This window comes from Chrysemys picta, chromosome 5 (assembly GCF_011386835.1).
Source record: "Chrysemys picta bellii isolate R12L10 chromosome 5, ASM1138683v2, whole genome shotgun sequence".
In the NCBI taxonomy this organism is placed as follows: Eukaryota; Metazoa; Chordata; order Testudines; family Emydidae; genus Chrysemys; species Chrysemys picta.
In genome coordinates, this window is record NC_088795.1 from 122,787,912 (window position 1) to 122,804,729 (window position 16,818).

General features: G+C 42.5%; 1 protein-coding gene across 11 annotated transcripts in view; it reads right to left on the reverse strand.

Annotated features, from left to right (window-relative positions):
- Positions 1-16,818, reverse strand: part of RGS12 (regulator of G protein signaling 12) — a 174,837-nt gene that overhangs the window by 64,595 nt on the left and 93,424 nt on the right. For 8 of the 11 annotated variants that reach the window (XM_065598272.1, XM_065598271.1, XM_065598274.1 and 5 more), the window contains one exon: positions 7,217-7,386. The exons of the other annotated variants lie outside the window; for them this stretch is intronic. In XM_065598272.1, coding sequence (XP_065454344.1) covers positions 7,217-7,386 — 170 coding nt within the window. The remainder of the gene's footprint in view (positions 1-7,216; positions 7,387-16,818) is intronic. 11 annotated transcript variants of the gene reach the window in all.

The window sequence follows — 16,818 nt, forward strand, 5'->3', positions numbered from 1 at the left end:
GAGTGGGAGCTTTTAATAGACAATCTTCCAGATAGGGGATTATTATTACACCTTGTTTGCAGAGATGCACTGCCACCTCCGCGAGAATTTTGGAGAACACTCATGGTGCCATCAAGAAACCGAAAGGCAGAACTTTGTATTGGTAATGTTCTGTTCCCAGAGTAAATCTGAGAAACCTCCTGTGAGCAGTGTGTATGGTTATGTGGAAATAGGCATCTTGGAGGTCGAGAGCTGAAAACCAGTCCCCCTGTTCCAGTGCTGGTATTGTTGTTGCTAGTGTGACCATCCGGAACCGTTGGATCCTTATGCATCTGTTGATATTTCTGAGGTCTAGAATAGGTCTCCATCCTCCATTCATTTTCTGGGTTAAGAAGTAGTGGGAATAAAAGCCCTTCCCCCTCTGTGTTGAGCTGGTACTGGCTATACTGCGCCCAGAGGTAACACATGGTTTACTTCCTGCCATAGAAGCTGTTTGTGAGAAAGGTCCATGAAGAAGGATGGGGAGAGAGAGTGAGTAGGGGGGGATGGAGAAGAATGGTATTGCATAGCCTGTATGGATTATTTCAAGGACCCTTTTGTCTGTGGTGATGGAAATCCACGCTGAATAGAAAGGAGTCAAACAGTGGCCAAAACGGGGGATGGACGTTGGCATGGTGGGTGGGGGAGGTTGCTCGGACCCTCAACCAAATCCTCAAAATTGTTGTTTAGCAGAGGACGGCTGAGATACAGATGATTGAGGCAGAGGTGGTCGACGCCTCAAAGGTCTCTGCCTGTTGCTGTGTCTCTGTTGAGCGTATGGGGCGATCCTGTGTGCTGGTAGGGAGAATATGTACCCTGTTCTCTTTTGATTTCAGGTGTGTATATCCCCAAGGTGCAGAGAGTTGCCCAAGAGTCCTTCAGGGTGTGGAGGGCTTTGTCTGTCTTTGAGGCAAACAGTTTCTGGCCATCAAAGAGGAGGTCCTCCACTGCAGACTATACTTCCCTGGGGAAACCGGACAAATGAAGCCACGACACTTGGTGAATAACAATGGCAGTGGCTGTGATCATGCTGCCAGGGCTGCCACATCTAGGGATGCCTGTAGGGAGGTTCTGGCCAGAAGTTGACCCTCAGTTAAGAGGGATTTGAATTCATCCCTTTTATCTTCTGGAATATCATTAATAAATTCTGCAAGTTTGAAGTAGTTTATGTGGTCGTTCTTTGCCATCAATGCTGAGTAATTGGCAATTCAAAATTGCAAGGTTGCTGAAGAGTAGGCCTTCCGGCCAAAAAGTTCTAGCCATTTCCACTCCTTGGCGTGGATCTGTATCGATGTTGTCTATCATACTGGTTGACGACCAGAGAGTTCAGTGCAGTGTAGGAAAATAAAAAAAAAATCTATCCCTTTTGAGGGGACATAATACTTTGTATCAGCTCTCTTGCAGGTGGATGTTATTGTTGCCGGAGTCTGCCATATGGTTTTGGCTGATTCCATGAGTGCATCATTTATCGGAAGCACTATTTTTGAAGCCAATTAAGTTTGCAGAATATGGGACTTTGGGACCTCCTCTAGTGGGATCTTCAGGCAGTTCGCAACTCTCCTGAACAGTTCTTGAAAGTGTTTGAAATCGTCCACAGCTGAGGCATTATGGCTTTGTCTGGGGAAGAAAAGGAAATATTGGCAGGTGCTGTTGTGTCCTGTCCCAGGGCTTCCTGTTGTTCCTCAAAGCTCTCCTCAATGGGCTCTGTAGCCACAGAGGATGGTGGGAGAGACCTAAGCCTTTCCCTGTACGGACTTAGAGGCTTGCGATATTGCCTCAAGTATGCCACCCTGATGTCCCAATAAAGGCCACTGTGTGGGGAATGGCATAGGTGGAGGCATGCCATACCAGCTGTGGGTGTTGGGACCAGGATGAGGTCTCAGCCGTACAGGTGGTCCTACTGCGGAAGTAGGTTGGACAGGAGAGGAGTGGTGCAATGAGAAAACACCCTCCTCCTCATTATCCAGACTAGCTAACCTAGTGAGGAGGGCTTTAAACTAGGTTAGACGGGGACAGGTGAGCAAAGCCCACAGGTAAGTAGGGAACATGGAGACCTGGGAGATGGGTCAGAAACAAGAGGGAGTGTGGGCTATAATGGCAGAGAGAAAGGAGGGTCAGGGCAAAACTGGGAGGCAAGATTGAACCAGTATCTTAGATGCCTATATACAAATGCGAGAAGTATGGGTAATAAGCAGGAAGAACTGGATGTGCTAATAAATAAATACAACTATGACATTGTTGGCATCACTGAAACTTGGTGGAATAATACACATGATTGGAATGTTGGTGTGGATGGGTACAGCTTGCTCAGGAAGCATAGACAGGGGAAAAAGGGAGGAGGTGTTGCCTTATATATACAACTAACAAAATCATCCAAAGCCCAAGATTTGGTAGTGATAGGGGACTTCAACTATCCAAATATATGTTGGGAAAATAACACAGCGGGGCACAGACTATCCAAAAAATTCTTGGACTGCATTGCAGACAACTTTTTATTTCAGAAGGTTGAAAAAGCTACTAGGAGGGAAGCTGTTCTAGACTTGATTTTAACAAATAGGGAGGAACTCATTGAGAATTTGAAAGTAGAAGGCAGCTTGGGTGAAAGTGATCATGAAATCAGAGTTTGAAATTCTAAGGAAGGGTAGAAGGGAGTACAGCAAAATAGAGGCAATGGATTTCAGGAAGGCGGATTTTGGTAAACTCAGAGAGCTGATAGGTAAGGTCCCATGGGAATCAAGACTGAGGGGAAAAACAACTGAGGAGAGTTGGCAGTTTTTCAAAGGGACACTATTAAGGGCCCAAAAGCAAGCTATTCCACTGGTTAGGAAAGATAGAAAATGTGGCAAAAGACCACCTTGGCTTAACCATGAGATCTTGCATAATCTAAAAAATAAAAAGGAGTCATATAAAAAATGGAAACTAGGACAGATTACAAAGGATGAATATAGGCAAACAACACAGGAATGCAGGGGCAAGATTAGAAAGGCAAAGGCACAAAATGAGCTCAAACTAGCTATGGGAATAAAGGGAAACAAGAAGACTTTTTATCAATACATTAGAAGCAAGAGGAAGACCAAAGACAGGGTAGGCCCATTGCTCAGTGAAGAGGGAGAAACAGTAACAGGAAACTTGGAAATGGCAGAGATGCTTAATGACTTCTTTGTTTCGGTCTTCACCGAGAAGTCTGAAGGAATGGCTAACATAGTGAATGCTAATGGGAAGGGGGTAGGTTTAGCAGATAACATAAAAAAATAACAAGTTAAAAATCACTTAGAAAAGTTAGATGCCTGCAAGTCACCAGGGCCAGATGAAATGCATCCTAGAATACTCAAGGAGCTAATAGAGGAGGTATCTGAGCCTCTAGCTATTATCTTTGGAAAATCATGGGAGACGGGAGAGATTCCAGAAGACTGGAAAAGGGCAAATATAGTGCCCATCTATAAAAAGGGAAATAAAAACAACCCAGAAAACTACAGACCAGTTAGTTTAACTTCTGTGCCAGGGAAGATAGTGGAGCAAGAAATTAAGGAAATCATCTGCAAACACTTGGAAGGTGGTAAGGTGATAGGGAATAGCCAGCATGGATTTGTAAAGAACAAATCGTGTCAAACCAATCTGATAGCTTTCTTTGATAGGATAACAAGTCTTGTCGATAAGGGAGATGCTGTGGCTGTGGTATTTGTGTATTTTAGTAAGGCATTTGACACGGTCTCGCATGATATTCTTATCGATAAACTAAGCAAATACAATTTAGATGGGGCTACTATAAAGTGGGTGCATAACTGGCTGGATAACCGTACTCAGAGAGTTGTTATTAATGGTTCCCAATCCTGCTGGAAAGGCATAACAAGTGGGGTTCTGCAGGGGTCTGTTTTGGGACCGGCTCTGTTCAATATCTTCATTAACGACTTAGATATTGGCATAGAAAGTACACTTATTAAGTTTGCGGATGATACCAAACTGGGAGGGATTGCAACTGCTTTGGAGGACAGGGTCATAATTCAAAATGATCTGGACAAATTGGAGAAATGGTCTGAGGTAAATAGGATGAACAAAGACAAATGCAAAGTGCTCCACTTAGGAAGGAACAATCAGTTTCACACATACAGAATGGGAAGAGACTGTCTAGGAAGGAGTACGGCAGAAAGGGATCTAGGGGTTATAGTGGACCACAAGCTAAATATGAGTCAACAGTGTGATGCTGTTGCAAAAAAAAAAGCAAACATGATTCTGGGATACATTAACAGGTGTGTTGTGAGCAAGACATGAGAAGTCATTCTTCCGCTCTATTATGCGCTGATTAGGCCTCAACTGGAGTACTGTGTCCAGTTCTGGGCACCGCATTTCAAGAAAGATGTGGAGAAATTGGAGAAGGTCCAGAGAAGAGCAACAAGACTGATTAAAGGTCTTGAGAACATGACCTATGAAGGAAGGCTGAAAGAATTGGGTTTGTTTAGTTTGGAAAAGAGAAGACTGAGAGGGGACATGATAGCAGTTTTCAGGTATCAAAAAGGATGTCATAAGGAGGAGGGAGAAAACTTGTTCACCTTAGCCTCTAAGGATAGAACAAGAAGCAATGGGCTTAAACTGCAGCAAGGGAGGTTTAGGTTGGACATTAGGAAAAAGTTCCTAACTGCCAGGGTGGTTAAACACTGGAATAAACTGTGTAGGGAGGTTGTGGAATCTCCATCTCTGGAGATATTTAAGAGTAGGTTAGATAAATGTCTATCAGGGATGGTCTAGACGGTATTTGGTCCTGCCATGAGGGCAGGGGACTGGACTCGATGACCTCTCGAGGTCCCTTCCAGTCCTAGAATCTATGAATCTATGAAAATCCTCTTCCTCACTGAAAAATGGAAGGGCCACCAGTGAATCAGGTTGGCCTGGTACCGTGTACACCAGGGAATACGTCAGTGCTGAAGCGCGGGTATTCAGGTATCGATGATACCAATAAGTCCTTATGTTGCAGGAAATGGTGTAATGCTAATGGTTTCGGCGCCAAAGTGGTCGATGCCGATGGTGTCATTGCAGCTGTGGATGTCAGTGCCAATGCCTAGGTGCTCTGTGTTGTCAGGTGGTAGCACCATACACCACAAGGAGAGTCTCGGTCCGCGTCTTTCAGCCGTTCCACCGGTACCACAACAGAGGAGATGGGCTTTTGTTTGCCTCTTGACTCAGAGACTGCCCACTTGGTTTTGGCAGATGGTACGGTGTGGGCAGTGCTGGAGAATCCTGGTGCCTCATACATACTCAGCCGCAGTGTGGTCAGTACCAAGGATATCGAATAAGCCGGAGACCACTTCTTTTTTGGTGGCTCTTTTGAGGGAGAAGATGCTGTTCTTTTCCTTGTTACTTTTTAGGAGGGTATCTGCTGGCCAGAATGAGATGCCAGGCGCAGAGACTTTTCCATAAGGCTAAGTTTTAGATGCAGGTTTCTGTCCTTCCTGGTGCAAGCCTTTAAGTTGCTGCAGTGAGAACACTTTTGTGGGATATGTGTCAACCTAAGCATCGGACACATTAAGAGTGACCATCCAATACCGTGATAACTTCCTGGCAGGAAAGGAAGCACTTGAAACCCGGTGAACCAAACTACTGTAAAGGTAGGAAATAATTTTTTTTTTTAATTGAGAAAAATAGAGGAGGAACAAAAAGGGTAGGTAAATCTAACTAGTAAACAAACTACTCTAACTATTCTACACAGTAAATAAAGGTATCAGCTATCATACTGCTGGGAGCTCTATCTCAGGCCGAGGACGGTTGAGAAGGAACTGAGGGAGATCAGGTCGCGGCGCAAAATAGGCACTGACAACAGCGCAAGACAGGGACAGCGCATGTGCGACCCAGACGAACACTGCTGCTGAAATTCTCCAATCAAAGACGCAACAGGAAGTGGAGCACCCACAAGGACACTCCTTGGAGAAGAACTGCAGCTTGTGTGCATGCATCAAGGACTCTGCAAGTCAGGTGTGTGCAAAACTATGCTCTTCAAACTTAGGCCCTGGAGGATTAGCACACTGTACTTTCTTATTTTAAAAGAACAGGACATATTACTTTGTAATGGGATGCTAGGGAGACAGAAGGTGTACATTTTGCCATTAAAGGCTCAGCAGATCTCTGCAATGACTTCTCTATTACTCATGAGAATTAATCATTAAGTCCATACATAGATTCAGATCTCTCCTTTATTTCCTGATGTAGCTATACACAGACCCTGTAGATTCTGCTTTTTCTGTCTGGCTATCTTCTGATGTCATTTTGCAAACACTTTCCTAGTACAATTACTTCATTTAGGTTAAGCAAATTAGAGAAGATCACTCATAATTTTATACAAACATTGCAAAAATGTATTAAAGAAATTTCCATTAACTGGTAAAAATGTTCATCATTTCCACAAATCTTTTCCAGAGATCCTAGTTGTTGCTAGGATAATTAAAAGCCCAAGGAACAGAAAGGACTATTTTGGATGAAAGGACTATTCTGCAGAATTTAACACCCCCTCCTTAAATTTCTATCTAGTTTGCTTGTGAAAATAGTTTTTGACATTAACTCATTTTCTTGATTCAGATCTGTGTTCTGCATCAGACTTTGTGTGACTGTGACCAAGTCAAATAAGTGCCTCACGATTTCCTTATTTTTAAAAAGGGGATAACATTACATATTCCCTCACAAGGGTGCTGTGAGGTTTAATTCACACTTGGGAAATGCACTTGTCCAGTATAACTAGACAGACTTGCACATCAATTGAAAAACTTCCATGTGGATAAAACAAAGTTTAGATCATGCAAATAGCTGAATAGTCTATAAAATTATTTTTTACAACTGTAAAAATATTATCTTGCCTACAGTTGCAAATCCAGTTGAATGCCACTGACATAGGAGATATGGAAGCCTTACTAAAAATTCAGACACAAAGGATAAGAGTAAAATTTTCATTGCCATCAGCTAAAGAGTACTGGACATCCATTGTACTGCAGTATGTAGGAACCTGCAGATTTTTTTTAAACTTGGTCCAGCTGAAAAGACAGTTTAGTTTTTGCTAATAAATACGCTTGAAGTGTCAATCCTTTTGTGTTGCTATAATCTCTTAACTCTAAAACCTAAGGATAGTGCCAAGAAAAACAGAAAACAATCACAGGAAAAAATCTTTGCAGTGATATTAGATGTTTTGGAAGCCCCCTTCTTGCCGCTCACTACTTACAGAGAAAAATCTAATGCCAACAGGATCCTGAAGAAGGCGTTCAAATGAAACGGCCCAGCTTGCAACTCTTCTTTCTCGGAGTCGTCGACAGCTCTGTACACTGGGAAGACTAGCATTGCTACTGAGGCTATTATCACTGATACAGTCTTTTAAATCACTACTGTTTAGCTCTGTTGAAAAAGCACAAAGACACCTGCCAATAGAATTTTTTTTTTCTATTCTCCACTCATTAGTAACTTTTTAGTAGGCTTTTCATGACACTTATTAATGTTCACAATAACGCAGACTTCACAAAACACTCTTCGCTCTTTTAGGACCAACTGCACTGAAAAATAACCTTCTCTCAAAATTCTTCCCTATCCAATTACAAAGATAATTAACTATTGTAAGGGCAATAATCCACTTCATTGAAGCAACTACTGCCTAGAGCACCAAGGGGCCAGGAGCAGGGGAGACAGTCTCCAATCCCCACTACTCTGAACCAGAACTTTGGACACATATGTCCCAAGAGTACCCCACACTTTCACGATCATCAGGGGGGCTGCAGTTCTCCACAGAATTTCCCAATAGGAATGGTCCTTTAAGAAGAATCCATAATTCATCAGGAAGTGTCAGTAACGCCAGGCAGCAAAGCCTTATGTGCAGTTCCAAGCTCTATGAGTTGATTTGTGTGGTTGGGATACTGACTACTGAATATGGAAAACGAGGGAAAGGATGCAACTGAGGAGGGGGGTAGATAATAAATCGGCCCCAGAGGTAACTTCTCATCCTTGGACAGCCAGAGTATTGCAGTATACGCTCCAAACTTGGTCAGTGAACTTTCTGACACTAGCAGAGACTCACCCCTGCTCTACATACAGCAGCAAAAGAACTGCAAGAAACCTTGGGGCCCCAGTGACCTCCAAATCCGTGTGGGGCAAATAACCCATAGTAAGGGTCTTCTTAGAGGCTGCTACTATTCAGCCTCCCCTTCTTAGGGGATGCTGCATTCTTCTTAACGTGATACTGCCCCTAAAAAATTCTCTGGAAGGCTAATAAGGAACAGTAACCTAGTTACTACAATATTCAAGTGTTTCTAAATAGAATGTTTCCTTACAAAGGTAAGAAGTACAGCTAAAAATATTTTCTATCTGAACTTAGGAAAAAATGAACATTTAAAATAAGAAACCACTAGTCCAACTACATACCACAAAACAATGTTGACAAAATATTCTCATTACGCCGCAGATATATATATATATAAACTATGTTAAAAGCTGTAATATGATGTTGCTGTGATTTAAGAACACCAAAAAGGGTAGCTGCAACTACAGAGGCTAAGAGAGGATAGGTGTTGTTCATTGCAAGGATGAACTTGTAGGTGAAAAACAACAACAATAACCCCAGTACACCTAACAAACATACCTAACAAACAAACTTAGGCCAATTACACCCACCTTCAAACAAAAATAAAAAAACAATACAACCCTTGCAAGAGTAAAAATATTGCAGGCAAAAGTCTAGCAGCAGAGTGGGGGCTGTCCAGTTTATTGCACTCCATGTAGCACATATGATTATCTGCCTCATATGCAGGAGCTGTAGGTGTGCATGTGGTGCAAGTTGCTCATGTCCCCCAGAAACATAGTACGGCATCTTGAGGCCAGAGTAGCTGAACTAGAATAGCTAAGGGAGACAGAGAGGTACTCAGAGGAGAATTTCAGAGACACAATGAAGCGGTCCCATCCCCAGTCTGACAGCCTCTGTGCTGTTAGGGAGGATGAAAGACTTGGGGAAGGAACACATCAGGCTGGAGAGGAGGGAAACAATCCCATCGTTGGGACCCTCTTTCCAGATGATGTCATGGTATCCTCTCACACTGAGGATATTCCTTCTGGAGAGGAACTCCAGTTAGGAAGAACAAAGTAATACTAATGGGGGATTTGAATATTAGATATACGAATAGTCGGAATTTTGATAACTGGGAGAACCGCATGGTAAATTGCCTGTTGAGTGTGAAGGTTGCAGATCTCAAGAGACATCTAGACAGATTTTTGTGCAATGCTGCGGAGGATCTGGTGGTTGTGGTAACATGCAGGTACCAGTGATATAGGGAAAAGAAGAAAAGATGTCCTGGAGGTCAAATTTTGGTTGCTAGGTAAGAGATTAAAGTCCAGGACCTCCCTGGTAACATTCTGTGAATGCTTACAGTTCCATGCATAGGGCCAGAAAGACAGGCAGAACTCCAAGGTCTCAATGTGTGTATGAGACAATTGTGTAGGGAGGAGGGTTTTAGGTTTATTAGAAACTGGGAACCTTTTGGGAAAGGAGGAGCCTATGCAGGAAGGATGGGCTCCACCTAAACCAAAATGGAACCAGACTGCTGGCATGTAAAATTTAAAAGGTTAAATGTTAAATTATAGAGGATTTTTTAAACTAAGGGCTGGGGCAAAGCCAACCGGCACAGAGGAGCATATGGTACGGACAGAGACTTCCCTTATGGATAAATTTATTAAAGAGGAACTCTATATAAAGGAAAGAAGTTGGTAAAGTACAAATAGTAGACAGTGATGAAAGAAATTAAACATGAGAATCCCATTTAAATATAACACTTGAAAGTAAGCAACTGAAGATTGATAAAATGTACACGTGCTTATATACAAATGCTAAGATGGAGTGCGTAGTAGTAAATGAGGATAATGATGTAATAGGCATCACAGGAACTTAGTGAAATGAGGATAATCAATGGGATACAGTAATACCAAGGTTCAAAACATACAGGAATGACAGAGTAGGTCATGCTGGTGTATGTGAAAGAAAGCATAGAGTCAAATACAATAAAAAACTTAAATGAAATCAAACTGTACCACAGAATCTCTATGGATAGAAATTCTATGCTTGAACAATAAGAGAACAGCAGTAGGAACATACTACCAACCACATGGCCAAGATGGCGACAGTGACTGTGAAATGCTCAGGGAGATTAGAAAGATTAACAGAAAATGCAATAATAAAAGGGAATTTCAACTGTCGTCAAATTGACTGGGTAATGTCACCTCAGGATGTAGAGATAAAATTTCTAGACACCATAAATGACTGCTTCTTGGAGCATCTTGTCCTGGAACCCACAAAGGAAGAGGCAATTCTTGATTTAGTCCTAAGTGAAGAACAGGATCTAGTCCAAGAGGTGAATACAGCTGAACCGCTTAGGAATAGCGACCATAATGTAATTAAATTTAACATAATTGAAGGGGGGGAAATTCCAAAGAAACCAAACTTCAAAAGCATTTAACTTTAAAAAGGAGAACTAAACAAAATGAAGAAGGTAGTTAAACGGAAATTAAAAGGAACAGCTGAAAGGTCAAATAGCTGCAAACTGCAAGGGGACTATTTAAAAACACTGTAACAGAGGTTCACAATAAATGTATACCCCAAATTAAAAAAAAACCCACTAGAAGGACCAAAAAAATACCCAGGTTTAAGGAACAAACCTATATATTAAGGACTGCAATATCCAGTGGGAAGAGAAAAAATTCTTAATCTAAATGTTACCCAGTCTAATAGGGTTGAGAGTTTAGACTGTGTGCTTACATTTTATTTTATTTTGGTAACTATCTCTGACTTTTTGCCTATCACTTATAATCACTTAAAATCTATCTTTTGTAATCAATAAACTTGTTTAACTGTTTATCTTTACCAGTGAGTTTGCCCAAAGTGTGTGGTAAATCTGCTTAGAGAATGCACTTTCCATTGATGAAGTGCTGAACCAATTAATAAATTTGCACAGCTCATCTAGAGCAGTGCAAGACGGTATATTCCTGAGGTACAAGACTGGGAGCCGGGGGGATTTGGCTGGTGCCTTTCTCTGCGTGATTCATGAGAGGCTCTGGAAGCACTCGTTGTGGGACTCCACATGCAGTTGTGCTGAGCGATAACAGCTTGCTGCTTGTCACTAGCAAAGCATTGAGAGACAGTCCAGGTTGGAGAGTTAAGGGGGCACAACGGTCCCATGGTCCCAGGCTGTGCACCGGGGATCCCGTCACAGTATTCATCCAAGAGTTCTGAAGGAACTCAAAAATGAAATTGCAGAACAACTAACTGGTATATAACCTATCACTAATGTAGCTAATGTAATGCCAATTTTTTTTTAAAAGCTCCAGAGGCAATCCTAGCAATTACAGGTCAGTCAGCCTAACTTCAGGACCAGAAACACTGGATGAAACTATACTAAAAGAACAGAATTATCAGACATATAGATGAACACGATATGTTTGGGAAGAGTCAATAAGCCATTTGCAAAGGGAAATAATGTCTCACCAATCTATTAGAATTCTTTGAGGGGGCCAACAATCATGTGGACAAGGGTGGTCCAGTGGATATAGTGTACATGGACTTTCAGAAAGACTTTGATAATATCATCAAAGGCTGTTAAGCAAAGTAGACAGTCATGGGATAAGAGGGAAGGTTCTCTCATGGATCAATGACTGGTTAAAAGACAGGAAACAGAGTAGGAATGAAGGGTCATTTTCAAAATGGAGAGAGGTAAATAGCGGGGTCCCCCAAGGATCTGTACTGGAATCTGTGGTGTTCAACATATCATAAATTATCTGGAAAAGGCAGCGAAGTGTGAGATAGCAAAATTCGCAAATGATACTAAATTACTCAAGATAGTTAGATACAAAGCAGATTACAAGGAGTTACTAAGGGATCTCACAAAACTGGGTAACTGGGCAACAGAATGACAGATGAAATTCAACATTGATAAATGCAAAGTAATGCACAATGGAAAACATAATCCCAACTCTACATACAAAATGATGCAGTCTAAATTAGCAGTTATCACTCAAGAAAGAGGAATGAACAAAGGGTAAGCAAAGAGAGGGAGTTTGCCTTGAAGCTATCCGAGAAGAGCTATAGTGAGTGCTCTTGAGGTAGGTGCTGCATTGGGGGGCTGTGTTTTGAGTCGATGGGGTGGATATCTGAGTATCTCTGCTATGATCATCAGTTTGACTAGTGTTTGACTGGTGCTAGTTGCAGAGACTGCTTGACTGCGTGTTTGTTTGTTTGAAAAGTGTGAACTGGGAGTTCTTTGTTCTAGGGAGGCCTTGAGTGGTGGTTGACTGAAGTGTGAACCAGAACATAAGAATGGTCATACTGGGTCAGACCAATGGTCCATCTAGCCTAGTATCCTGTCTTCTGACAGTGGTCAATGCCAGGTGCCCTAGAGGGAATGAACAGAACAGGTAATCCTTGAGTGGTCCATTCCCTGTCACTCTTTCTCAGCTTCTGGCAAAGAGAAGCTAGGGACACCATCCTTGCCCATCTTGGCTAATAGCCATTGATGGACCTATCCTCCATGACTGTATCTAGTTCTTTTTTTGAACCATGTTATAGTCTTGGCCTTTACAACATCCTCTGGCAAAGAGCTGACTGTGCGTTGTGTGAAGAAATACTTCCTTTTGTTTGTTTTAAACCTGCTGCCTATTAATTTCATTTGGTGACCCCTGGTTCTCGTGTTATGAGGAGTAAATAAACACTTCCTTATTTACTTTCTCCACACCAGTCACGGTTTTATAGACTTCAATCATATCTCCCCTTAGTCATCTCTTTTCCAAGCTGAAGAGTCCCAGTCTTATTAATCTCTCCTCATACGGAAGCAGTTCTATACCTCTAATCATTTTTGTTGCCCTTTTCTGAATCTTTTCTAATGCCAGTATATCTTTTCTGAGATGGGGTGACCACATCTGCACGCAGTATTCAGGAAGTGGGCGTACCATGGATTTATATAGCGGCAACATGATATTTTCTGTTTTATTATTAAGGCTCCATGAGGTCACGGATTCCATGACTTTCCGTGACCTCGTGACTTCTGCAGCAGCCCGGTGCAGCTGGCTTGGGATCTGCCTGAGCAGCTCGGGTAGCCCTTGGGCCAGTCACGCTGGCTGCTGCTGGGGCAGTCTTAGGCCCCTGCTGCCCCCTAGCAGCAAGAGCTGGCAGGGGGGAGGGCTCAGGGCTGGGGTGCAGGGCGGTACTTACCGGGGAGAGGGTTCCCCGGAAAGGCGACAGGAACTTCCCTCCCTCAGCTCCTAGCTCCATGTGCTGTCTCCGCCTGCAGGCACCGCCCCCAGAGTTCCATTGCCCACGGTTCCCAGCCAATAGAAACTGGGATTTGGGCCAAAAGAACCATCTTAAAATAGTCCCAGAATTGTAAATACTTACAGATTTTATTAAAATAATTCAGATTATTTCAGAAAAGGAAATTTTAACTATTAATATGAATGAATATTCCAAAACAATTAACCTGAAAGTTCCTTTCTAATCCCAAATACATGCTCAGTCAGTGTCCTTCCAAAATCTGCACAGATTTCTGCAATGGTTTCTGTTAATCTGAAAACATGGGACAAGATTTTTTTCCAGAAGTATTAATAAGTGCCTCTATTTATTTTACTTTACTGTGCTGTAATCTGTTTCAATGACTGGGATTAAGGTAATCTCAGAGTAGAGTAGGTGTGAATTTACAAATTAAAATGACTTTGCTTTGCACAGATCTCTGATGGAGGTGTGCAGATGGCAACTGAGGATCAGCTAGAAAGAAGAGGCTGAGAGTTGTCTGCTCAGTGCACAAAATAAACATTCTGTAGTACACTGTCTCCACTAGTTCTCTTGTGGTTTCTCAATCTGAATCCCGTCTCCTTACCCCTCCCCAAATGGTTTCTGAAAGCAATACCCACAGTTCCTCTCAAAACAGTTTTGGGAGGGCTTCAGAATTCCTCATTTTATCCTAGTCCCTGCTTTCATGTTTGCAAGTGCTGGCATGGGCGCCAGGTTTGTTTAATTTTTGATGGTGCCCAGAATGGGTTCAAGCAGAGCCGTCCCGTCCATAGGATGGAACGGGGCAACAGCCCCGGGCCCCACGTTTTGGGGGCCCCCACGCTTCAGGGGGACATGGGGTCCAGGCAGAGCTGCCCCATCCATAGGACGGACCGGGGCAACTGCCCCAGGCCCCGCACTTCAAGGGGACGTGGGGTCCAGGGTGGCCGGGGGCTTAGCAGGAGGACTGGCGCCAGCAGCAGCGAGCAACCCGGCCACCTCACCCCCCCATTCCACCCCTTTCCCCAAACCCTGCCCTGCCTCTTTCTGGCTTCCGCCCCCTCCCTTGTGTGAAGCCAGGAGCAGGCAGGGCGGTGTGGAGCAAAGCTGGCCGGGCTGGGGCCGCGTCGCTCGCTGCTGCCGGCGTCAGGACCCCTGCTAAGCCCCCAGGCCACCCTGGACCCTGCGTCCCTGTAAAGCGCAGGGCCTCCCAAAGCGTAGTAAGCCCAAACATTGGTGGAGCCAGGCCCATGTTCCTAAATATTGGTGGAGCATGGCCACCACGGGCCCATATAACTCACCGCCTAGGAGTGCTGGTTCTTTGTTATACCTAGCTACTGCCTCCAAGGACTCCATTTCCACTTTGTATACACAAACCCTCTTGGCTAGTCACATCTAATTACATACTCTAGTACTGAGTCAGATTCATCTTTCAAATTCCCTCCCCAAATACCCCACTGTGACACAAAAGTTCCTTGGCAAAGGGTCCCCTAATCTTTGCAAACAATTCTCACCCCAGACATGACAAACTCACTATAACAAACAAATGTCTTACCGTATATTTATCCATAAGGAGTCACATGCAAGGTATCAACAGAAAGCTTATAACTTGTTAAAAGTCATAATCATTGTGAGATGTATGTAAATTTAAGGACTAATGTATTTATACTGAAAGCATGCTTTATGGACTTTGGGGGGAAATTAGGCACATGGGGATAATATGTCTCAGTGATGTCACCCTACCCTGAAATACAATAGCCTTGTTCAATCCTAAGACTATCAATGGAAAACCATCAGAGACAACTGTAAACAATCAAAACCTCTTAAATGTAAGAAAGGAACATTACAACAAGGCAGAAGTTTTGCCCTGTCTATAAACAGAAACCAATGACTGTTTAAATATAATAGAGAGGAGAGGGAAGTCCTCTGAATCCTTTCATTCAGGAGACAACTTGTGGAGAACATCAAGTTCTCATGAAAAATTGGTTCCTGGTTCTGTGAAGCCAGTCAGCTCTGTATAAGACTGAACTTTGGGGGGTGGGGGGAACCTACTTTAATAGGTAAGAAAGGTCCAGGTTCACATTTTATGGTTTTGTTTTGTATTGCAACCATTTGTTTCCACCACACTCTCTTGTTTATAACTAAATCATAATTCTTTCTTAAATAAATCTACTTTTGTTTAATTATAAAATTGCTCACAAGTGCTGCGTGGTTTACAGAAGAGGTGATTTAAGGTGGTTTAAGGTTTTTTTTAAGTACATCAGAAGGACGAAGCCTGCCAATCAGTGGGCCACTGGACAATCAAACTGCTAAAGAAACACTCAAGGAAGAGATGACTGTTGTGGAAAAGCTAAATGAATTCTTTGCATCCATCTTCACTGCAAAGGATGTGGGGGAAGAGTCACATACATGAGCCATTCTTTTTAGGAGACAAATCTGAGGAACTATCCTAAATTGATGTGTCAGTAGAGGAGGTTTGGGAACAAATTGATAAATTAAACAGTAATAAGTCACCAGGACCAGATGGTATTCGCCCAAGAGTTCTGAAGGAACTCGTATATGAAATTGCTGTGTTATATAACCATGTTATATAACCTATTACTTAAATAAATTGCTGTACCAGATGACTGGCAGATAGCTTTTGTTACACCAATTTTTAAAAAAAGGCTCTAGAAGCCACCTTGGCAATTACAGGCTGGTGAGCCTAACTTCAGTACAGGGCAAATTGGTTTAAACTATAGTAAAGAACAGAATTATCAGACGCATAGATGAACACAATCAGTTGGGGGAAGATTCAACACTGCTTTAGTAAAGGGAAATCATGCCTCACAAATTGATCAGAATTCTTTGTGGGGGATCAACAGGTGATCCAGTGGATATAGTGTACTTGGACTTTCAGAAAGTCGTTGACAAGGTTCCTCACCAAAGGCTCTTAAGCAAAGTAGACAATCATGTGATAAGAGGGAAAGTCCTCTCATGGATCAGTATCGGATTAAAATATAGGAAACAAAAGGGTAGGAATAAATGGGCAGTTTTCACAATAGAGAGCAATAAATAGCAGGATCCCCTAGTATCTGACTAGAACCAGCACTGTTCAACATATACATAAATGATCTGGAAAAGGGGTAAACTATGGGGTGGCAAAGTTTGAGGACAATACTAAATTACTCAAGATAGTTAAGTCCAAAGCAGACTGCGAAGAGTTACAAAGGGATCTCCTTTGGGTTAGTGTTCAATGGAACAAACAGGTTAGGGACAGCAGAGGTGGCAGTTCTATGTCCATCCTCTTTAGTCCACTGCAATGCCAAGAACAGTTCAATAGTCAGAATTGCTGTAATGGCAAGGAATATTAATAGCAGCAAATTTATATAACAATTGATCATGCGTTCTATATAAATGCAGAAAACTGAATCAATGGTTACATTCTATTCATTTATAAGAGCACTTAACTCATACACTTCTTCAGTGGTAACAGAATCAGAAAAGGAATTAAAATAAATGTCTACAGAGACACTATCAACTAGAATATCATTTCC